The sequence below is a fragment of the Astyanax mexicanus genome, chromosome 3 (assembly GCF_023375975.1).
Source record: "Astyanax mexicanus isolate ESR-SI-001 chromosome 3, AstMex3_surface, whole genome shotgun sequence".
NCBI lineage: Eukaryota > Metazoa > Chordata > Actinopteri > Characiformes > Acestrorhamphidae > Astyanax > Astyanax mexicanus.
The window spans coordinates 62,137,710-62,162,137 of NC_064410.1; the positions used below are offsets into that span (position 1 = coordinate 62,137,710).

Below are 24,428 nucleotides of genomic sequence, written 5' to 3' on the forward strand. Positions count from 1 at the left end.
ATTAATAATAGTTGTAGTAGCAGTAGGGGTGTGCCATATCGTATCGTACACAATAATATCTCCAACATTTTTTAATATCATAAACGATATTATACCTTAAACATATGGGGCCATATCACCACCCCTAATTATCATATCAGGGTACTACTTTTTTACTGTTTTGAGCAAAAGAAAAATTCACACTGTTCTCATAATTTCCTATTATATATCTATTAGAGACTAGATTATATCTGTCCAGTATCATTTATTTTACTATTAATAATATTATTAATATTATTAGTATCATTACATTCTGGACTATTGACTCCTGTTACAAATCTGATAAAATTCTTTTTTAATTATTAATTATTTTATTTTTTTAATTTTTAATTATTTTAATTATTTTTTTAATATCTCAGTGTGCCATATCATATTGTATGCAATAATAAAATGTATTTTTTTTTATTTTGTTGCAGTAGTGTATTCTTGAAGTATTTTAGATATTTTAGCAGTATTGAGGAAAATATATTGTAGTCCAGTAGCTGCAGTGCTAAATAACCCATACAAAAGCTATTATCTTTATTTTATCAATGATTGTATCACTGCTTATCACTTGTCAGACTGACTCTAATTCTTCTGTTCACTGTTGAATCTGTGACTTAGAGCGTATAACACACCTGTAGTTGTGTTATAGTTTCTATGACCGGATCAGGCACTGCACAGTGCAATGACTTTATTACTGTACTTAACCTGTCAGACCTCTGTCGTAATGAAGTTGTAATTGTAGTATGACAAGATTAAAGTTGTAATATTACGAGAGTATAAAGGATATAAGCAGGAAAAGGAGGGAAATGAGCATTTTCTGCTCATGATTTGTTACAGGGCTGCTGTGATTATCATCAGTTATGTACATTTTAAAGTGATTATTAATGCTCTAGTTTTACTTTTACAATTAGACAATAAATTGTCATACAATAAGACCATAACCCCCTTGTCTCTTGTGTGGGGAGAGCATGCGTTACTTCTGGGGTTTTCTGCTGCATTTTCGATTTTTAGTTTTTTTGCAACCAAAGGAACATAAATACATTAAATTACAGTCATGAACATGGAAATAAACCTTTTACTGATAATTGATGACTGTCTGTATGTTACTGCAGTAGGCATTTAAAGGTGGAAGGGAAATCTGAATAAGACGCTGGTGACAAATCTAAATCAAGTTCAGCTTCTACGAGCCATTATTTGTATTTGGTATTATATTCAAAAACAAAATAATTAATTGTTTTTTTTTTCATTTTCTGATTTTGGGTTCTCAACTGAAAATTAAAAGCATGAATGATACACGGATACACTGTTTCTTATGAAATCAAATTTTAAAAATATTAAAAACAGTTTATCCTTCTTTTGTTGGAGCTCCTGTCTCTACTTTCGATAAACTTCCTTGGAGCATTGCTGTGAGCATTTGATTGCATTCTACAACACGATATATGGTGTATTATTAGTCACACAGTGAGTGAAGCAGAATTCTCAGAACTGAGGTGTAGATGTGAGGGTTATAGAGCAGTAGTGCTAATGCAGGTTAGCGCTATGCTAAGCTTAGCGTGTGTTGGAGGGGTGTGTGTTGGTTTAGGGTGGTGTTTGAGTTGTGAGGATCAGGCCGTGACCCGTGTGTGACCGAAACAGAGGGCAGTTTATCTCTCAGATAGAGTTCGTGGAAATGATCTCACACTCAGTCTATAACAGCAGGGCCTCAGGAAGCTTTACTGGTGTGACATACACTCTAAAAAACAGAGGTACGACATGAGTACTTTTTTGTACTCAAAGGTACTCTCTTCATAATTGTACCCTCAAAGGTATAATATTGGTCTTTACAGGGTCAGATTTGTTCCCTCTGAAGTACAAAGTCATTTCTAACAGCAATAAGTACAGATTTGTACCATTTAACCAGCCAAAAGGTACATTCAGTATTCTGCATCACTGTACTAATGAACAATATATATTTAAATTGCACATTTTTTTATTTGAAAGCCAGACAATTTTGTATCATCAAGTTTTTGAGCCATTTTTAGTTGATGATAATGTTTATAATCTTTATGATCTTTACTGCCACAAAAACCATGGGTACAAAAAAGGACTTTCACTGAAAGGTACTTTTTTGTGCCTCAATATAAGGTACAGCCCCAGCAACGAGCTTTGTACTCTTTTAAGTACAAATCTGTACTTATATTTCTTAGAGTGTACTATATATATATATATATATATATATATATATATATATATATATATATATATATATATATACAGCTCTGTAAATAAATGAAGAAAGCACTTCAGTTTCTGAACCAGTTTCTCTGATTTTACTATTTATAGGTTTATGTTTGAGTAAAATGAACATTGTTGTTTTATTCTATAAACTACAGACAACATTTCTCCCAAATTCCAAATAAAAATATTCTCATTTAGAGCATTTATTTACAGAAAATGAGAAATGTCTGAAATAACAAAAAAGACGCAGAGCTTTCAGACCTCAAATAATGCAAAGAAAATCAATATTTGGTGGAATAACCCTGGTTGTTAATCACAGTTTTCATGCATCTTGGCATCATGTCCTCCTCCACCAGTCTTACACACTGCTTTTGGATAACTTTATGCTGCTTTACTCCTGGTGTAAAAATTCAAGCAGTTCAGTTTGGTGGTTTGATGGTTTGTGATCATCCATCTTCCTCTTGATTATATTCCAGAGGTTTTTAATTAGGTAAAATCAAAGAAACTCATCATTTTTAAGTGGTCTATATTTTTACATACTAAAATACTACACAACTACACACTTTAAACTTTGAACAAACAAAATAAATACATATAAAATTAACAATAAATAACTATGTGTGTGGTAACTAGAGTTGCTGAATGAACTGTAATTATGTTCATTCAACACAGATTAGCCAAATATGAGGGTGTGTGTTTTATTATAAGGATAAGATGGATTGTGCGATGGTATGCTGTTTTTGAAAGTGTGTGTGTGTGTGTGTTTGTATCCTGCATTCCTGTGTAATTTGCTGCTCTAGGCCTCCTGCCTGTTTGATCCTCTGTACCCACTGTTCCACAATTCTACTGTCTGTGTTTCTTACAGACGTATTTACAGTATAAAAACACATAAACTAATCAGCCATAACATTAAAATCATCTGCCCAATGTCTCAGCTCTTATTCTGCTGAGAGCCAGAGAGGTATGAACTCCACAAGATCTGTTCTGAAGAAGTTCTGTGGTTTCTGTACACAAAAACAACTTTATAGCAAAAAAAAAATGCAAGTTTTTAATTTTATGGCTGATTTATACCATAAATATTGGGACAGGTCCGGACGGGACTAAAATTACTGGAGGACCACGGAGTTCAGAGAAGAACAGTAGAGAATTCAGCCTGTAATTTTCTCAGAGGACGTCTGACAAAACACGTACATGATCGTTCTGGACGGGAATAAAATCACAGAGGATAAAAACGCCCATAAAAGAGAAAATTACCCCAGAACCCCCTGAGAAAATAATCCTGTCCGAATAGGGTTTAGTCCGGTTCGATTGAGCAGGTGTGAAAACAGTAATCGCACTCAGGTGTGGATCAAAGCAACTCTACCTGTTTACTACCTATACATCTTAAAAAAAAAAAAAGAAACCAACATTTCTTTGAGTTTCTTTGATTTTACCAAATTAAAATCCTCTGGAATATAATCAAGAGGAAGATGGATGATCACAAACCATCAAACCACCAAACTGAACTGCTTGAATTTTTGCACCAGGAGTAAAGCAGCATAATGTTATTCAAAAGCAGTGTGTAAGACTGGTGGAGGAGAACATGATGCCAAGATGCATGAAGAAAACTGTGATTAAAAACCAACCAGGGTTATTCCACCAAATATTGATTTCTGAACTCTTAAAACTTTATGAATATGAACTTGTTTTCTTTGCATTATTTAAGGTCTCATTTTCTGACAATATTTTTATTTGGAATTTGGAAGAAATGTTGTCTGTAGTTTATAGAATAAAACAACAATATTTATTTTACTCAAACTTAAACCTAAGAAACAGAATCTTCTCACTATATTTACTTTCTTACTCCCTCGCCAGACAGCTCAGACTAATCAGAGGACACGATGTGCTCGCGTGTTTCATTGGTGCACATTTTGGTGCGTTTTTTGTGTTTATGCCTGTGTGAAAACAAACCAACCAGAGGGAGAAACGCTCCAAATATATAAACTCATCAAGTTTTCAACCCAGTCTTATTTAAACGTTTGAGTTTTTAAACATTTGATTAAAATAGACCTCTCTGTCTCTGACACACACACACACACACACACACACAAGCGTGCAGAGTGGTGTGTACTCTGTAAACCTGCACCCCCGGGCTGTGTACTCTGGCTCACACTATTAGCAGTTCCATAACAAACTGACCGCTGACCTACAGTCAGTGAACGTTCCACTGCTGGACTACAAAACCACTGGAAAATAACTACAATCATGACTGACAGAAGATATTTATGCAATAAAACACTGCTGAGTTTTGGTCGTAGATCATCACAGCAGTGATGTTATTCGCGATAACACACGACCTCGAGTGCTCTATTGCTTTTATACAACAGTTTTTTTTTTTTGTTTGTTTTTTTTACAAAATGATTTAAAAAAATAAATAAATAAATCAAAGAACCTTAAGAATTTCAGAATGAATATGCTTTAATTCGGACTGTGCCTTCCGCCAAAAAGTAGTTCCACAACTTGTGTGAAACTTTTCCCTGGCCATGAACATGGTAGTCAAGTCAGCTGAGGTGGAATGCAGAGGGCCCCTGACCAAGTCAGGTGTACGACAGCCTCCCATCAGAGCCTTTATGGATGACCTCACTGTAACAACCACGTCAGTCCCAGGGTGCAGGTGGATCCTGCAAGGGCTTGAAAAGCTCATGACCTGGGCAAGGATGAGTTTTAAGCCCTCCAAATCACGATCGATGGTCCTGAAAAAGGGGAAGGTGATTGACAAGTTCCGTTTTTCCAGCGGGTCCGTTTCCTGGTCCAAGCTGTCTACGACGTCCTGCCAAGCCCAGCGAACCTCCATGTGTGGGGGAAAAGTGAGACACCTTCCTGCCCGCTGTGCTCTGGTAGAGGCTCTTTAGAACACCTCCTCAGCGGCTGCCCGAAGGCTCTAGCAGATGGTCGCTATCGCTGGCGCCATGACCAGGTGCTTAAGGCAGTCGCTGAGAGCGTAGCTTCAGCCATCAGCTCCAGCAAGAACCATCATGCTCCAAAGATGGCAATCTACTTTGTGAAAGCTGGAGAAAAACCCAGAACAAACAAACATGCGACAGCAGGCCTACTCCATACAGCATCTGACTGGCAGCTGCAGGTCGACCTGGGTAAGCAAATGAGGTTCCCCCAGCAGATCGCAACAACAACCCTCCGTCCAGATATGATCATGACCTCTCAGTCTTCAAAACAGCTGATCATACTGGAGTTGACAGTGCCCTGGGAAGAAAACATCGAGGAAGCAAATGAGAGGAAGAGGGCTAAATACCAGGAACTTGTGGAGGAGTGCAGGGGAGGAGGCTGGAAGACGTTCTACGAGCCCATAGAAGTAGGCTGCAGGGGATTTGCAGGGAGGTCTCTGTGCAAGGTCCTCAGCCGCCTGGGCATCGTGGGAGCAGCAAAGAAGAGGGCCATCAAGTCCGCAAGCGAAGACGCCGAAAAGGCTACTAGGTGGCTTTGGATGAAGAGGGCAGATCCGTGGGTTGCTACTGGGACGCAAGTTGGGCTGGACGCAAGACCCCTGGCTGGGTCGCCTGGGTGAGGGTGTATGATGTTGCAAGACCCGAAACACCCGATGACCTCAGGATACATCACTGATGATGCGTCCCAGTGCATCCATGAGGTGTATTTTAAATATTAAAAAAAATAATAATAATAGTGTAACAGAACTGTGACCTAACTACAAAACAGCGTACAGTTTTTACAGAGTAGCACCATGAACATTAGCTTAAAATCCAAATTGGAATTAAACAAACATGGTAAACGTTAGGAGCGTGAAATAGCGCTAAAACTCTCATCTCCTGCTCCGCTGAGTCGGGTCTTCATGTGGAAGCTGTACGTTTGCGAGCATTTCTGCCTGTTTTTGTTGGTGTTGGTTAGCTAGCCGGCTGGACTGTGGTTAGGTTATCGTAGCTTGCTTAAGCTTAGCATTAGCTTAGCTTAGCCTAGCTGGGTACCGTTCCGGCTATCAAACTGCGGCCGAGGTGACTGATGGATTTTCTTCTCCTTTTTTCCACAAAAGACAAGCCAGTGCTACTGGCTGTGGGCGAAGGTGTCTTGGCTGGGCACTAGCCTGTGCTAAGCTAATGCTGGTGGAGGCGTTGATTAAAAACTGTCCTGTGTGTATAAATATGCCGTTACTCGGCAACGCGTCGGCAGTGCTGTTATCACAAATATCAGCACGGTTAAAACACTTCTCAACCAATCAGACTGTGATGTCAGAACTAACTGTTGTATAATTGGTGATGTAGATTTTTGCAATGTGCAGAGTGTGATGGTAATGACTGTATCTGACTGTGTGCAGCTATGCAGCAGGTGCTGGAGAACCTGGGGGAGCTGCCCCCCTCCACCGGGGCCAAAGACATCGACCTCATCTTCCTCAAAGGCATCATGGAGAGCCCCATCGTCCGCTCCCTCGCCAAGGTATAACTACAAACTGCTTCTATATGAGAAAATGTTATGGATTTTTTACTACATTATTTTAAATTAATACTAAAATCATCCAGTAACTTAAAAGTGTTAAACAAACCAAAACAAACTTGCAGTTTCTGAGGCTGGTAACTCTAAAGACACTCTTGCGCTTCCTTTCCTAGGGCGGTCCTAATGAGTGCCAGTTTCATCATCCTAACATTTTTGATAGTGATGGGACCTGTGCTGGACGATATGGCCAAAATTTATATCACGATATATTCCTTAATATCAGTCGATACATTACAATTTTGATATCGATATAAATACTTAGAAGGCCTCAGAAAACTGCTAAGAATCCCTGCAATTGAAATATGTATCTACTACTGTCTGAAAATTTAATTTAAGTTTTTGAAACCTCATTTCACAAAAACTTTATAATACTTAAGAAATAAAAAATAGTCAAGATAAATCAATGCTCAGTTTTATTTGCATATAGCAAAAAAAAAACATAACATCCCTGTCAAACATAAGCCTATATAACTAACTAACTAAAAATAACTTTAAATTACAACAGAGGCAGAGCTTCTTATTCTTTTGTAAACAAATTTAACAGATCAAGAACAGATTTGACAGATTCTGCAAATAATACATATCGATATACCATAAAAATGATATCACAGTTATTGAAACATTTCTTATCGCGATAAATACCGATATCGAATTATTGTCCAGGCCTAGATGAGACGATCCACTTTTTTTTTTTAACTCCGATCTGTTTCTGATATAAAACTGATAAAACTGCTGATACCGATACAAATACCGATAAAAGGGCTCTTTTAGTTTATTTTTAGGACTATGATTAAGGTTACATAATGGGGCTGAAACTGACCACACAGCACTTTAAAGAGAATACACAAGTGCATTTAATGTAAATGCATTCCAAAGTCATTTATTTTACACATTTTATATACAAACACACAATAGTTTTCTTTCAAATTGAATATTTTAATTTTTATTAAATATTGAAAAAAAAAAAGTTAAGTATTAAATATGTTAAATATTAAATACAGGGCTTTAGACTAATCTTTTGTACTGGTTGTGCAGGAGACTTTTATTTTGACACATAGCGTGATGGATTAGCTGCAGTGGCTAATGGCTAACCGGCGATGCTAACTTTATTTTCTGAGCTGAATTAATCCTTGTTTTGTGTTTTTAATAACAGATTGATTTATTAGTGCTGGTTAGAGTGGGGAGGATCTGTGGTTTGATATTAGATGTGGATGATGACTAGTTTACTTGCGTTAGTTACTTATTACATTCAGAATGCCTGAATGCAGCTGTCGGCCCGATGCTAGCTAGGCTAACTGACTGCAGATCTTAATGGAGATGGCTAATGGCTAACTGGCAATGCTAACTGTATTTCTGAACTTAATTATTCACTGTTTTTAATAACAGATGGGTGTGTTTGTGCTGGTTAGTGTTTGTAGATCCTGTGGTTTTATAGGATATGTGAATTATGACTATAATTTACTCCAGTCTGTAGTTAATAAATACCAGAGTGCAGTTGCACTTGCCTGAGATCCGATACGTTAAAATACATCAATATTGGTATCGATACTGTATCAGATTGGTCGCATCTTTAGTTTTTGATGGTCTTTCTTTATTTAGTTGATTAGTTGTTGCTTCTCATAACCTGGATTAGAACATTACTCAAATATTCACTATTCACTGTATACCTGTAACTCTACCTCTTCACTACTTTACTTTAACTGATGCTCTCAAACACTTTATTAAGAGACAAGACATTCAAGCATACACTGTATATAGCTGGACAGAGCATCGTCTCTCAAATGTGAAGGCACCACAGGTCGGGCGCCCCCTGCTGTTCGGTTTCAGAAAGCTGTGTAACCCCACCCATCCCCATAGGTTTCAATGGCAAAACAGAACAAGTTTCAATCACATTTCCCCCAATATACTGGAATTCTACCTCCATTATTTAAATGGAACAACTTATATTGTCAATTTTTATATCCCCACAGAATTTGTTTTTTAAACGTTATTCAGCTCTATTTAAAAAGGTGTGGTTATTGGTGTGTAAAAGGGCTGAGTTACACCTAGCCGGGGTGGGACCAATAACTGTATGGGTGGGACCATAGACTGTGTAGAGCTCTGTGGAGGCAGCCCTCAGGGGCGGGGTTATTTAAATGAGTAGGCGGTCTCTCCACAGTCTTTCTCCCTCCTCTGGTCTCTACTGCGCTCTACAGACTCGGGTTTCAGGATCACCAACATGGTGGAAGATTTTGGCTTCATTTTCACTGAATGAATGGGAACGGCGACACGACGTCCATCTTTTTTTACAGTCTCTGAATTCAAGTAATTAACTCTTGATGATTTCAGCACAGCTGTTAACTGAAAGCCTGAATTCTAGGTGACTCTACCTCATAAAACTGTTTAGTATTAATGTGTGTGTGTGTGTGTGTGTGTGTGTGTGTAGGCTCATGAGCGTTTAGAGGATGTTAAGCTGGAGGCGGTGCAGGAGAATAACGTGGAGCTGGTAACTGAGATACTGGGAGATATCAGTGGACTGAGCGTTCGAGACGACAGCGCTGCAGAACTCTCCCGTATCCTACAGGAGCCTCACTTCCAGGTACACAACTCACCTGAGCTCATCACACACCTGTCTCACACACCTTTCTCACACCTGTCAGACTGTGTGTTAAATTAGGCTAATATTTGAGTTTACTGTAGAAATTCTCATATATGAGCAAATAATTCCTCACTACTTACTACAGCCGCCAGTGAATGAAGTTTTTAGTTTCATGTTCACAATTTCAATTCCACCTTAAAAAGACCCATATATTACATTAAGCACTGAAGTGCTTTAAGAATCTTTTTTGCTTGTGTTGTACAGAAATTACAAACAGTCCACATAAAACTGCACCTAAATTCTTTTGATCCGTTCCACCTTAAAAGCCAAAGACAGTAAATTCAAAGTTTGTGTCCCTAAAAGTGTGCCTCTTTAAAAGCAAGCGCTCTTGTAGACATTGTGGACATCACCAGAGTGTAGACTCTATAGGAGCAGTACAGTATCTCTTATTTGTTCACCACTTTTTTCTCTCTTTTCTAACAGTCTCTCCTGGAGGCCCATGATATGGTGGCATCTAAATGCTATGAGGCTCCGCCCCCTTTAGAGATGAACAACGATGCAGCTGTGAACAACGCCCTGATGCAGGCAGACGCAGTCCGGATGATCGGCATCCGCAAGAAAGCAGGAGAGCCTCTAGTGAGTTATTATTTACAGCACCAGTATGTTCAAATATACTGCATTATATTTTATTTATTTATAGGTTTATGTTTGAGTAAAATGAAGATGTTGTTTTATTCTATAAACTACAGACAACGTTTCTCCCAAATCACCAATACAAATATTCTCATTTAGAGCATTTATTTACAGAAAATGAATAGAGAAATGGCTGAAATAACAAAAAAGATGCAGAGCTTTCAAACCTCAAATAATGCAAAGAAAACAAGTTCATATTCATAAAGTTTTAAGAGTTCAGAAATCAATATTTGGTGGAATAACCCTGGTTGTTAATCACAGTTTTTTTTTTCATGCATCTTGGCATCATGTTCTCCTCCACCAGTCTTACACACTGCTTTTGGATAACTTTATGCTGCTTTACTCCTGGTGTAAAAATTCAAGCAGTTCAGTTTGGTGGTTTGATGGCTTGTGATCATCCATCTTCCTCTTGATTATATTCCAGAGGTTTTCAATTTGGTAAAATTAAAGAAACTCATAATATTTAAGGGGTCTCTTATGTTTGGTACTGTAAGTGTGTTTGTTCTGTGTGTCTCAGGGTGTTACGTTCCGAGTGGAGAAGGAGGATCTGGTGATCGCTCGGATTCTTCACGGGGGGATGATAGACAGGCAGGGGCTGCTGCATGCGGGGGACGTTATAAAGGAGGTGAACGGGAAGGAGGTGGGGAATAATCCCACTGAACTGCAGGAGATGCTGAAGGACTGCAGTGGAGGAATCACCCTCAAAATCCTGCCCAGCTACAGAGACGCCCCCTGCCCTCCACAGGTTATACTGCACTTATAATACACATACATATATATTATTTATTATATAGTATATGTACAGTAGATACTAATTCGTTTATTGCAAACACATTTGTAGTAAATTACATTACTTACAATTGATACTAAATCTATACTAAATTTATAGTAAATACTGAGTCATTTATTGTAAAGACCAAAACATTTAAAGTACATTTCATGTTATAAAATTGTTATAGATACTTAATCATTTACTGTAAAGACAAAACATGTAGATACTGAATCACTTATACTAGATACTGAGTCATTTAAACTAGATACTAAATTACTTACTGTAGATACTGAATCATTTACACTATACACTGAATCACTTGTTGTAGATGCTGATTCATTTACACTAGATACTGAATCATTTACACTAGATACTGAATCATTTACACTAGATACTGAATCACTTATTGTAGATGCTGATTCATTTACACTACATACTGAATCATTTACACTACATACTGAATCATTTACACTAGATACTGAATCACTTGTTGTAGATGCTGATTCATTTACACTACATACTGAATCATTTACACTACATACTGAATCATTTACACTAGATACTGAATCACTTGTTGTAGATGCTGATTCATTTACACTACATACTGAATCATTTACACTACATACTGAATCATTTACACTAGATACTGAATCACTTATTGTAGATGCTGATTCATTTACACTACATACTGAATCATTTACACTACATACTGAATCATTTACACTAGATACTGAATCATTTACACTAGATACTGAATCACTTATTGTAGATGCTGATTCATTTACACTACATACTGAATCATTTACACTAGACACTGATTCACTTGTTGTAGATACTGACTCATTTACACTAGATACTGAATTACTTACTGTAGATACTAATTATTTACACTAGATACTGAATCATTTATGATAGATACCAAATCATTTACACTAGACACTGAATCATTAAAACTATATACTAAATCACTTATTGTACATATTTATTCATTTATACTATATACTGAATTATTTATACTATATACTGGATCATCTTATCTAGATACTGAATCATTTATACTAGATACTGAATCATTTATACAATATACTGGATCATCTTATCTAGATACTGAATCATTTATACTGGATACTGAATCATTTATACTAGATACTGAATCATTTATACTATATACTGGATCATCTTATCTAGATACTGAATCATTTATACTAGACACTGAATCATTTATTGTAGATAATGGGTCATTTATACTAGATTACTAAATACTGAATCATTTACTGTAGACACTGAATCATTTATACTAGATTACTAAGTACTGAATCATTTATTGTAGACACTGACTTTTATAGTAGATTCTGTGTCATGTAGGGTTGATAGTAAATAATGTTTTGTATTGTATGGACTGAATCATTTATAGCTGAATCATTTATAGCGAGTCATAATAGATATTGAATCATGGAGGACTTATTAATAGATATAGATATTTATTTATAGCATAGTTATAGCAGTTATTATAACGACTAACTTTTAGATTAGATTTCACATCTGTTATTGATCTGTTATTGTGGAATTAAAGATATTTATAGTAGATTTGACATTTTATAGTAAATACTGAGTGATTTTTAATATGTACTGAATGGTTTTGTTGATACGCCTCCTGTATAGCAGATACTGAATAATTTATAAACTTTACTGAATAACAGGAGCATCTGGTTCAGGGGTTAAATAACCTGTGGAGATCCTCTGTTTAGGGCGTGGTTCTCTTCTACGAGTGTTAATTCTCTTTGAAGTGGCTCTTTATTGTAGTTAAAACACACACACACACAAATAACACACATTCAGCTGGTACTATCCCAGGATGCTTTGTGCTCGAAAGTGATCCCTGTGAGCCCTATTAATAACACTCCACATGCTATCTGGGGCAGAACACACACACACACACACACACACACACACTTCTGTCTTTTTCTGTTGGATTTGGACATATATTTTGGTTTAAGTCATCTATTAAAGCTTTGACTAGTACTGGGTTTACTTTACACAATATTACACAATATATATAAAATATATAAAATCACACTTTATTATCAGAAAACAGCTGAGGAATGTAAAAAATAGACCTTAAAAAATATTTTGAATATTCCATAAACAATAAAATGATCCAAAAATAACACTCAATGTTTAAGTATTCAAAGACATATTTCTCAGAATCTCTATTGCACAAGTAAAACACAAGTTTAATATCAATTTAAAATTAAATTGAAGCCATTAGAGGCGTTACAGTATTAAAATCAGCCACAAATTCCTTCTCTCTCCATTTAACAAATACATTCAGTTTTGTGTGCATAAAAATTATCCTTCAAGCTACAGTATTTTTCAAACACAGTATATTTAAAAAGGGCTATAGTTACTGCTCTTGAAGTTTATTTGCACCTTAGGGAGTTTTATCTCTTGTGCTGAATAAATGATTCCGAACTTTTCTCTGAGCTTTCTTTTCTTCCTCTTTTTTCTGAGTGAATAATGGCTGTTTGCTGTTGTTTTTCTATTTTACTCGGATAAAAACACTCATACAGTGAGGAACAGCAGCAGGAGCTCCTCAGATAAAGTGCTGTTCTCATTTTTCTCGTGAAAAGGACATAGCGAAACGAGAGTTTGGCTCCACAAAGCTGAGCTATCGTCACTCCAGTGTGTTAGCTTGTTACGCTAACTAGTTAGCGTTAGTGAGCGAGCTGTATCTGCTGTATCTTCTTTGGTGGTGCTGTTCTACACAGCGCTCCGTAGTGCCAATAGCAGTGTGGCAGTGTGTGAACAATGCATACCGGTTTTAATTGCATTGTTCACACAGATCTACTCCCAAATCCCATCTATGCTTTAAAATATATTTTAATAATATATACATAATATTTAATTTAAAATACACATTTTAGTTGAGTCCCTGGGTTTCACTCAGTCCTGTTACTTTAACACATTACCACATCTGAAACATCTGGAAGATTCTACAACAGGAAGTCACATATACACAACAGGAAGTGACATCATCTGGTTCTACTGAATATCAAGGGAAGACCAAAATTAAGTTCCCTCATTAGTTTTTCTGTATATTTAATCTTATTATAACGATAACTGAGGAGCTCAATCTCAGCACTCAGTCCTGTTACCTAAATCAATTCTTACATCTTATTGGTTTATTTTTGTTTAAATACAAATTTTGTGAAAATCACTAGAATGTGCTCAGTGTCCTCATGCTATTAGCATGGCCGCCATTTAGATATTTTTCAAGTTTTTGCTAATTCTATGCTAAAAAAAAACTCATTCCTGTTACTCAAAACATAAAAAGTAACAGGAGTGAGTGCCAGTAACAGGAAAAAAAAATCTTGAGAGAAAAAAAAAAGGAATTAGTGGACTTGCTTTTAAAAACATGCTTTTTAAAATGTTACATGAGTTTTGTAACCATCTTCAGATTAGAATTTAAGTAAAGCTGCCTGAGTTTGAGCAGTACATGTTTTGAATAGTTAAATATATGTGTTATTAGATTCAGAATTGAAAAAAAGATTATAAAATAGTATATTTTTTTGGAAGAGTTACAACAAGCAAATAGCACACATTCAGTGGAAAGACCCTAATATTAATAGTGATTATTGACCTTTTGGCCTCCTTCTCTCTCTCTCTCAGGTTTACGTCCAGCCTCACTTCGACTACAATCCAGCCAATGACAATCTGATCCCGTGCAGGGAGGCGGGGCTTGGCTTCCAGAGAGGAGATATTCTGCAGATCGTGAATAGAGAAGATCCGAACTGGTGGCAGGTCAGATTTTACTGCCTGGTTTTACTGCATGTATTTAAATCTGCTGGTTCAGACTGGACTGATTGATGATTGTGTGATTGACAGGCGTGTCATACAGTGGGAGGAGCTACAGGACTTATTCCCAGTCAGTTTCTGGAGGAGAAGAGGAAAGCTTTCGTTCCAAAGGACTGGGATGGAACAGGTGCGTTACGATGTTAAGAAATTACGATTATATGAACTGTGATATGCACTAAATGTTCAAATGTTTGTGATGAATGCTTCTAATGAAGGCAAAGTTTAGCTACCATATTTTTATGGTTAAGGTGCACTTAAAATCCTTAAATTTTTCCCAAAATCATCAGTGTTTCTTATAATCTGGTGCTCTTTATGTATGAATTCTACCAGTCAGGTATTAAGGAGACAAGAAATTCCAGTAATTAACTCTTGATGAGTTCAGCACAGCTGTTAACTGAAAGCCTGAATTCCAGGGGACTCTACCTCATAAAGCTGACTGAGAAAATCCAGCAGAGATGTACAAAACTGTCTGTATCTAAGAAAGATATAAAACATATTCTGGTTTGTTTTTAACATTTTTTTTGTTTAGTAAGTAATTCCATATGTTTTCTTCATAGTTTGGCTGAGATTAGTATTAATCTACAATACAGAACATTTCAAAATAATGAACAAACACTGAATTTAAGTTAAGGTGTGTCCAAACTTTAGACTGGTACTCTAAGTTTACAACATACAGCTGTGGAAAAAATGAAGAGAGCACTTTTCTGAATCAGTTTCTCTGATTTTGCTATTTATAGGTTTATGTTTGAGTAAAATGAACATTGTTGTTTTGTTCTATAAACTACAGACAACATTTCTCCCAAATTACAAATAAAAATATTCTCATTTAGAGCATTTATTTACAGAAAATGAGAAACGTCTGAAATAACAAAAAATATGCAGAACTTTCAAACCTCAAATAATGCAAAGAAAAAAAAAGGTTAATATTTGGAATGTAATTTTTTTTTTAAGTTTTAAGAGTTCAGAAATAATCAATATTTGCTGGAATAACCCTGGTTGGTTTTTAATCACAGTTTTAATTCATGCATCTTGGCATCATGTTCTCCTCTACCAGTCTTTCACACTGCTTTTGGATAACTTTATGCTGCTTTACTCCTGGTGCAAAAATTCAAGCAGTTCAGTTTGGTGGTTTGATGGTTTGTGATCATCCATCTTCCTCTTGATTATATTCCAGAGGTTTTCAATTTGGTAAAATCAAAGAAACTCATAATATTTAAGTATATGCTTAATTGTTATGATATATATGGTCATATCATATTACCATGTTCAACACCCTGCAGAGGTTACCTGCACCCTTATATTTAACACACCTGATGCAGGTAATAAAGACCTGTCGGGGTTGTGTGTAGAGTGTAAACTCCTGTAGTGCCCTCTGGTGGTCAGATGGTGAAATCACTGAACTCTGTTGTTTGATTGGTTGTCAGGGATCCTGTGTGGGACGGTCAGTGGTAAGAAGAAGAAGAAGATGATGTACCTCACAGCTAAGAATGCAGGTGAGTCACCTGAGCTTCTGATCTCCAGTCATGACCTCACCTGGGCGTAATCTGGCTGTGTTACTGAGTGTGTGTGTGTGTGTGTGTGTGTGTGTCTGGCTGCTGGAGTGCAGAGTTTGACAGGCATGAGCTGCAGATCTATGAGGAGGTGGCGTGTATGCCCCCGTTCCAGAGGAAAACGCTGGTTCTGATTGGAGCACAGGGAGTCGGGCGGCGCAGCCTGAAGAACCGGCTGATGGTGATGCAACCCACCCGCTACGGAACCACGGTACCATGTGAGTACACACACACACACACACACACACACACACACACACACACACACACACACACACACACACCATTTTTGCCGATTTTTTGTATACTACATAATTTGAACAGATAAACTGTCCCTTACACTGTGCTAAAATTTATTGATAAACGGACCAATAGAAACTCTTCAAAATTACCTGAAATAAACTCTTTTGGCATTGACTTCCACTGAAAGTTTAGGGTTTTTTTCTTTCCCTGTAAAGTTGCAGTTTTGGAAATACTTGTTTTTCATTGGACAAAATACTGTGTATAAGTATGTAGTGTACATTCTATAGAGTACACTATAGTGCAAGTTTTAAAATTATTTATAGGTATATATTTGGGCAAAATAAACATTGTTGTCTTATTTTATAATCCACTGACAACATTTCTTCCAAATTCCAAATAAAAATATCATTTTTTTGCAGAAAATGAAAAATGTCTGAAATAACAAAAAAGATGCAGAGCTTTCAAACCAGAAGTAATGCAAAGAAAACAAGTTCATATTCATTTAAAACAACAATACTAATATATTAATAGTACAGAAATCAATGTTTAATAGAATAAACACAGCTAATTTTAATCACATTTTTTCATGCGTCTTGGCATCATGTTCTCCTCCACCAGTCTTACACACTGCTTTTGGATGACCTTATGCTTAGAACACTCCTGGAGCAATAATTCTATAAAAGATGTTTAATGCTTGTATTTAACGTTTAACGTTTACATACTGAACGTGTCCTTTTTTCTCTAACACCCTCCTCAGCCTCTCTCATTTAATATTGTGTGTTACATTTATTTTAAACATCTTTTTTTAGCAAGCAGATAAGACATTTTTACATATTTATGTCAAACATTCCTCCCACAGCTGCATACTCCATTATCTGGTAAAATTTAACAGAAGATAATTGAATATAATTACAAAATAATGATTTTTTTAGGGCATTGCCCTCATTTATTTCGTCCCCTACTTTGAGCATTATTATCATTACCCTGAAATTAAACCACAGTGGGTCCACACACAGCTAAATCACAATTTATTTTCAAACTCTGAACTTTCAATTAGGAAGACCCAGTTAAAGACTAACTTATATTACACATACGCAAAAATCTTTAAACCCAACCAATGCACACTGGATTTACTGACTTTTTTGATATTTAAATGGCTATTGTCTGTTTTTAAGGTAGCGTTATCATACCTCAGTGTCCATCGATCAGTCAGTCCACCGCAGTCTTCAACTGTCTCCAGTAGCCTCCATCAGTCTCCAGTAGTCTCTAACAGCTTCCAGTAGCCTCTAGTAGGCTCCAATAGTCCCTATTAGCCTCCAACATGCTCCAGTAGCCTCCAACAGCTTCCAGTAGCCTCCATCAGTCTCCAGTAGCCTCCATCAGTCTCCAGTAGTCTCCAACAGTCTCCAATAGCCTCCAAGAGTCTCCAACAGCCACCAACAGTCTCCAGTAGCCTCCAACAGTCTTTAGTAGCCTCCAACAGTCTCTCCAGTAGTCTCCAACAGTCTCTCCAGTAGTCTCCAACAGCCTCTCCAGTAATCTCCAGTAGCCTCCAACAGTCCTCAGTAGTGTCTAGAAGCCTCCAACCGTCTCCAATTGCCTCCACCCCATACATTTAGCATCCAATTAAAAGCAGCAGCTCCACTTCAGTAAACTATAAACTATAACTCAGTCAGTATTTTAACCTAAACTTGTAGTGACTATAAACAAAACAAACAAATAAACGTAAACTAAGCCGCAATATAATGAGAGGTTGAGTTGCGGTAGTGGCGTTTGACTCTGATTAGCGGCAGTTCATTAGTACCATACCTCCGTCCCAGTGGTGTTTTAGGGGCGGGGCTACAGTGGCATTGGTCCCAGCTGAAATCTGATTGGCCCCCTGTCCTGTCACTCATCTGTTCTTTGCCGGAGAGTAATGATCAGATTATAGGCGGATACAATTCCAAACTCTAGTGATAGCGTAAATATGCAGAAAATGTGCAGAGTGATTAAAGCTTATGTAGAAAGATGTTTAGATGTTTTGAAAGTATTTAAAAAAAATAAATAAAAAGGTTTTTAAAAAATGAATAAAATGTTGGATTTTTTACATGCTGTGTGTGTTTGAGAGTATTTTGAATACAGTAAAAAAAATGTATGTAGAATTAGTAAGGAGAATTTAATGGAGTAAAATTTGTGCAATCAAAATGAAAAAAAATGAAACGGGGCAAATTAGAGATTGAAGAAAAATCCACAGAAAATCCACAAATAAAAAAAATTAAAGCAAAGACTCACAAAATCTAACACAAATAATTTTCGAATAACTGCAAAGACTAATAAAGTAACCAAATATCTTTAAAATATATATATTTAATATTTCTATTTTCTGTTTTGAATTTACAAGTATACCTTTTTTTTATAATAAATTCTGATTGCAGATTTTATTTTTTTTATATTAATACTGTGGGTCTTTACTCAGAAAAACTCTAGATTCTTCAATGCTCCATCCATAAATAAAAAAATGGCATAAACAAATCTATTTATTGTTCTTTTGTCTGCAGATAGTCAGACAAAATCTTTAATTTTCCCTCTAAATACACTCCAGTAACTCAATTTCAGCGTGTTATATAAAATATTGCTCTACCTGCTGCATTACAATTACCTTTAAACCTGCAGCGCCCCCAAATGGAAAGTGGTCAAAATAAATATAAGTTTAAAGAAAACATAAAAGCATCTCCATTCATTTCTCTGTAGGTAGAAGTATAGATACTAGGGTTTAAAATACTTCTGTAGAAGTTGAAAAAGTATCAACTCAAGCTTTTTACTCTTTAAATAAAAGTGTTTAAAAAAGTACTGCTTTCAAAACTACTTAAAAGCATATTCTGCCAAATCGTTGCCATTTCTGTCCCAAAGAAATTACATGTATAAATGTGCACACAAAATCATTTTAAAATACATTTTATTATTAAGCGTAGTGTATTGTACATTAACCTAATTACAAAAGTAAGATATGTAATTAAAAAACATTAATAAAAAATTAATTTAATAATTTGTTACCTGCTTCCCCGCTCTCTAACTATAAACTTTACCAGAGGTGGAAAAAGTACTGAAAAATTGTAATTAAGTAAAAGTACCCATCTAAAAATCTACTCGAGTAAAAGTCAAAAAGTACTCAATTTAAAATGTACTTTGAGTAAAAGTTGCATAGTTACTTTTAATTATTTGATGTAAAAAATAACAAATCAAAACAAAACAAATCATAAATTAAATCGTTTTTAAAGAACTATTATTGCACATAATAATTTGGACGTTTTAGGTAGTATTTGTTCAGACCAAACCATAAAACAAGTGGTATAGGTTTCTATGATCCATTTTTTTTCTTTACTATTAAAAAGTTATGGTAATATAGGTGACTATAAACTGTAATTTTATAGATTTACAGGTCCTTATTATTTTTTGTTAACATTTAAGTAGATTGTTTAATGATAAAAGTACTTACACCACATGTTGTCTCAGGTTTGATGTGGAAGTTTTGAAAGCTGACAGCCAATTATTTTTAAATTCAAACAATTGTTTTTTTTCCCCAGCATTTTTTTTACTCAGTAATGGGGAGTTTTGTAATGTAGCAAAGTAAATTACTTGTATCAAAATGTACTTGAGTAAATGTAAAATTACCTAGTTTAAAAACTAGTTTAGAAATTACAAATTACTCATAAAATCTACTCAATTACAGTAACTTTAGTAAATGTGATTCATTACTTTCCACTTCTGAACTTTACCATGAAATATAATTAACTATAATTAACTTTTAAATATATTAAAATCTTTCAGAGATGCCATTTTTATTGCATTGTTGTGTGACTTGTTATAAATCAATAAATCAACCATTTTTAAAGGTAAAAAAAAGAAGTTAAAGTCTTTCTTGAGAATAAATCAAAGGAATTAGTTGAGCTGCTTTTAAACATGATTTTTAAATGATGTCACATGACTTTTATAACCTTCTTTAATCTTCAAATTCGAAACCTTGAGTAAAGCTGCTGCTGAGTTTGACCAGTACATGTTTTTAATAGTTTATATGTGTTTTTAGATTAGAAAAATAGGTTTAATTTAATTTAAAGAGTTACAACAAGCAAATGGCTCCCATTGGGTGGAACGGCCCTTAAAGTATAAAAGTAAAAAGTAATGTAAGAGGAAAAATATATAACCATTAAGAACCCCCCCCCCCATCTCATTTTACTAAAAGCCATGTTAAAATATTAAAATGTTGATTATATAATTTGGGATTTTGCTCTAGGCTGTTCTCTAGTGTTTCAGCTGCATATATGCTGATTATAAATTAATGTATTTTACTTAGTAGAATGTAAATATATTAAAGAAGTTTAGTTGGACTGGAGTTAGTCTGGAGTTCTCTTGAGTCTCCAGGTGTGATGATGGATCACAGTATAAACCAATAGGGAGTGGGAATGGTATATGTTTATACTTCTCTACATCCAATCACAATCAGATTCACTCTATCTGGATGGAGAGATTTATCTGGATAGGGGTTTTATTGAACGATGAGAAGCCGGAATGAAAACGAGCTAAAATGAAATAGGAGTAACGAGACTGTTTTTAATAAAATGTAAAGAGTAGAAAAGACAGATTTTAGCGATTTCTGAGTAAAATAAATGTATAAATGATTAAAAATCTAAAATATATTGTGTTTGTGTGTCTCAGTCACGTCTCGGCGGCCGAGGGACGATGAGCAGGATGGTCAGACGTATCAGTTCGTGTCTCGGATGGAGATGGAGATGGATATTAAGGCGGGGCGTTATCTGGAGCACGGCGAGTACGACGGCAATCTGTACGGCACCAAGATCGAGTCCATCCACCAGGTGGTCAAAAACGGACGCACCTGCATCCTGGATGTGAATCCTCAGGTGCGTCTCTTTACCCTCAGACATTAGCTGATCTAGTCCAGAAATATAATGCTATAATCATACTTTCAGCCTAAATTAGATTTTTGGTATATCTAGATTATTTATTTATTTATTTATTTTTTAGTTTATTTTATCTTGTTTTTTTTCAAAATTTGAATTGATATATTTTATTTATTTATTTATATAAATAACAGGAAAAATACACATTTAACAACATCATTATTTCATATTATACCACAGTTAGCTCCGACCCTGCAATGTGATTGGCTGAGAGGCATTTTATGAGTGACATTATCAGCCGGTAATGCACTGTAACCGATGCTCTCCATGTATTACTCCGCCTTGAAAAATATCCGCTCCCTCCTCCAAAAAAATAATTAATTAAAAAAAAAAATAATAATCATAATACCAGTATTTAAGAAAAGAATTAAAAGCTGACTGACTTATAATAACTAGCTTTAAAATTTCAAGCTTTAAAATTATATCTAAGCTATTAAACCAGTTGATATTGTTGTTATTGAGAAAAAAAAATAAGTAGTATTTTTCAGTATTAAAAAAAATATGATTTTGCTTAAACACTCCATAGAAAGTTCCCTCTAGAGTGTGAATATTTTTGTGACTTTTATGAATCATTACACCCCAGTAAAACAGTGTGTAGCTTCTGTCATTGTGTAGTTTTCTGCTGTTGTAATATTTACATCTGGACTTATATTAGACTTATATTTAATCAATTTATCAAATTTAATGAAATAGATAATCTCACGCTTAAAAGGTATTAAACTCTCTGATTTTAGCTGATTTAACCCTCAGCTCAAATCTGAAAAATGCTAAAATATGAGGGGAGTAGTTTGGGTTTAGGGGCACTGGGTGATGTATGGGTTTAGAGGCAGAGCAGAAGGGAGAGCTGATTGGCTGAGCTGCAGCAGCAAAATTTCACATTCATTCTAAAAACTGGGGCGTCGAGTCTCTTTTCGCAGGAGTTCTTCTTCTGGCCACGTCACGCGTCTTTACGTACTTAAGTCACACGTACAGCCTCTAAAAGAGGATCCGGCTCAGTTTTACTGAACGCTAGCGGCTGGTGGAGCAATGGGGACTTCAGAAGAGGAAACTCAGAGCTCAGTAGCTCCTCCATTCACTCATAGTAAAACCAAAGAAACGAAGGAGTGAAGCTTCTGACTGAGCTCTCTCTCTCTCTCTCTCTCTCTGACTGAACATAACCTGGAATCAGATTCATCCGCACTGAAAGGAGACCGCATCAATCCGTGTATCATTCGTTCATTTGATATTCAATTGAGAATCAAAATCGGAAAATTAAAAAACCAATTCGTTTTTTCGTTTTTTCGTTTTTGAATATAATACCAAAAAACGAATAACGGCTTGTATTTTGTATTTTTATTTGGTTATCCAAACAAAAATTGGAAATTTAAAAAACGGACCAGGAGCCGAATTTGATTTTGATTTTGAACTTGACCCATTTGTGTGCCCCGGAAGTTACTGATTTGTTTATTCTTGGTGGGTTTCTGTTGCGCGGGAGTTCACTGCAGTGTTATCTACACAGTCTGTATTGCTGTAGGCTTTGGATGGAGTTGAGGATGGAGAGTTTTATCTTGTTCAGAGGAACTAAACGCGTTGCAGTGAAAGAAGACGATATGACAACAGAAAATACATGTCTTTTTCGGTTAAGGTCGTGTTGAACACAGAACCTTCTAACACTCATTGCAGAACATCGCTGGATCCCCATTTGCTGCAACGTGCACGAAATCTCTTCATGCATCTTACCACCTTCAAAAAGATCTTTAATTAGGCCAGAATGTGGTTCCAGTCCGGCCATGCTGCCTACAGCAATACAGACTGTGTAGATAACACTGCAGTGAACTCCCGCGCAACAGAAACCCACCAAGAATAAACAAATCAGTAACTTCCGGGGCACACAAATGGGTCAAGTTCAAGGTGGTAAGACGCATGAAGAGATTTCGTGCACGTTGCAGCAAATGGGGATCCAGCGATGTTCTGCAATGAGTGTTAGAAGGTTCTGTGTTCAACACGACCTTAACCGAAAAAGACATGTATTTTCTGTTGTCATATCGTCTTCTTTCACTGCAACGCGTTTAGTTCCTCTGAACAAGATAAAACTCTCCATCCTCAACTCCATCCAAAGCCTACAGCAATACAGACTGTGTAGATAACACTGCAGTGAACTCCCGCGCAACAGAAACCCACCAAGAATAAACAAATCAGTAACTTCCGGGGCACACAAATGGGTCAAGTTCAAAATCAAAATCAAATTCGGCTCCTGGTCCGTTTTTTAAATTTCCAATTTTTGTTTGGATAACCAAATAAAAATACAAAATACAAGCCGTTATTCGTTTTTTGGTATTATATTCAAAAACGAAAAAACGAAAAAACGAATTGGTTTTTTAATTTTCCGATTTTGATTCTCAATTGAATATCAAATGAACGAATGATACACGGATTCGCATCACACCCTCCCAGTTTAAAATGATTCTTCCGCATGCTCGCTGCAATTACCCATTCTCACCAGAGAGGGAGCTAAATCCCCCAAATACCAAAACTTACAGACATCAACTTTAATGAAAAATAATATGATTTACGGTTTGTTGGCTCTTTAACTCCACTGAATATCTTTTCTCTGATATTTCCTCTGATTACTGCAGTAGTTTTACTAATATGTTCTGCTTTTGAGTTTCGGTTCCTCTCACATTGACCCAACATTTCCCAATAAGAACCTTCAAATGCTGACAGTTCACTTTATAAAATTACAGGAAAAGAACTTTAAAAAACACAACAGATGATGGAGAAAATTCTTGAAGAGTGTAAAAGCTGGAGAACTTTCTACAACAGAAGATAGTCTTGCTTCATTTACACCAATTTTAAACAACCAATTTGGAACCCTCAAAACGTCACATCATACAGGGGGGCTTTGAGTGCTCCAGCAGTCTAAAGTGCTGCTACTGAGATCAGGAGATCGCCGGTTCAAATCCTGGTCATGCAGCTTGACACAATAGTCCTTGCTCTCTCTCTCTGGGTGGGTACAGTACAGTAGATGGCACTCTCTCTTTCCCCTCATCACTCCTAGGGTG

General features: G+C 36.0%; 1 protein-coding gene across 4 annotated transcripts in view; it reads left to right on the top strand.

Annotated features, from left to right (window-relative positions):
* pals2b (protein associated with LIN7 2, MAGUK p55 family member b) overlaps positions 1-24,428 on the top strand; it is a 56,262-nt gene that overhangs the window by 26,693 nt on the left and 5,141 nt on the right. For all 4 annotated transcript variants that reach the window (XM_049475995.1, XM_049475993.1, XM_049475994.1 and 1 more), the window contains 9 exons: positions 6,566-6,684; positions 9,167-9,319; positions 9,803-9,955; positions 10,530-10,757; positions 14,454-14,585; positions 14,670-14,766; positions 16,064-16,132; positions 16,246-16,407; positions 21,125-21,327. In XM_049475995.1, the coding sequence (XP_049331952.1) occupies positions 6,568-6,684; positions 9,167-9,319; positions 9,803-9,955; positions 10,530-10,757; positions 14,454-14,585; positions 14,670-14,766; positions 16,064-16,132; positions 16,246-16,407; positions 21,125-21,327 (1,314 nt within the window). In that variant the 5' untranslated portion in view covers positions 6,566-6,567. The remainder of the gene's footprint in view (positions 1-6,565; positions 6,685-9,166; positions 9,320-9,802; positions 9,956-10,529; positions 10,758-14,453; positions 14,586-14,669; positions 14,767-16,063; positions 16,133-16,245; positions 16,408-21,124; positions 21,328-24,428) is intronic.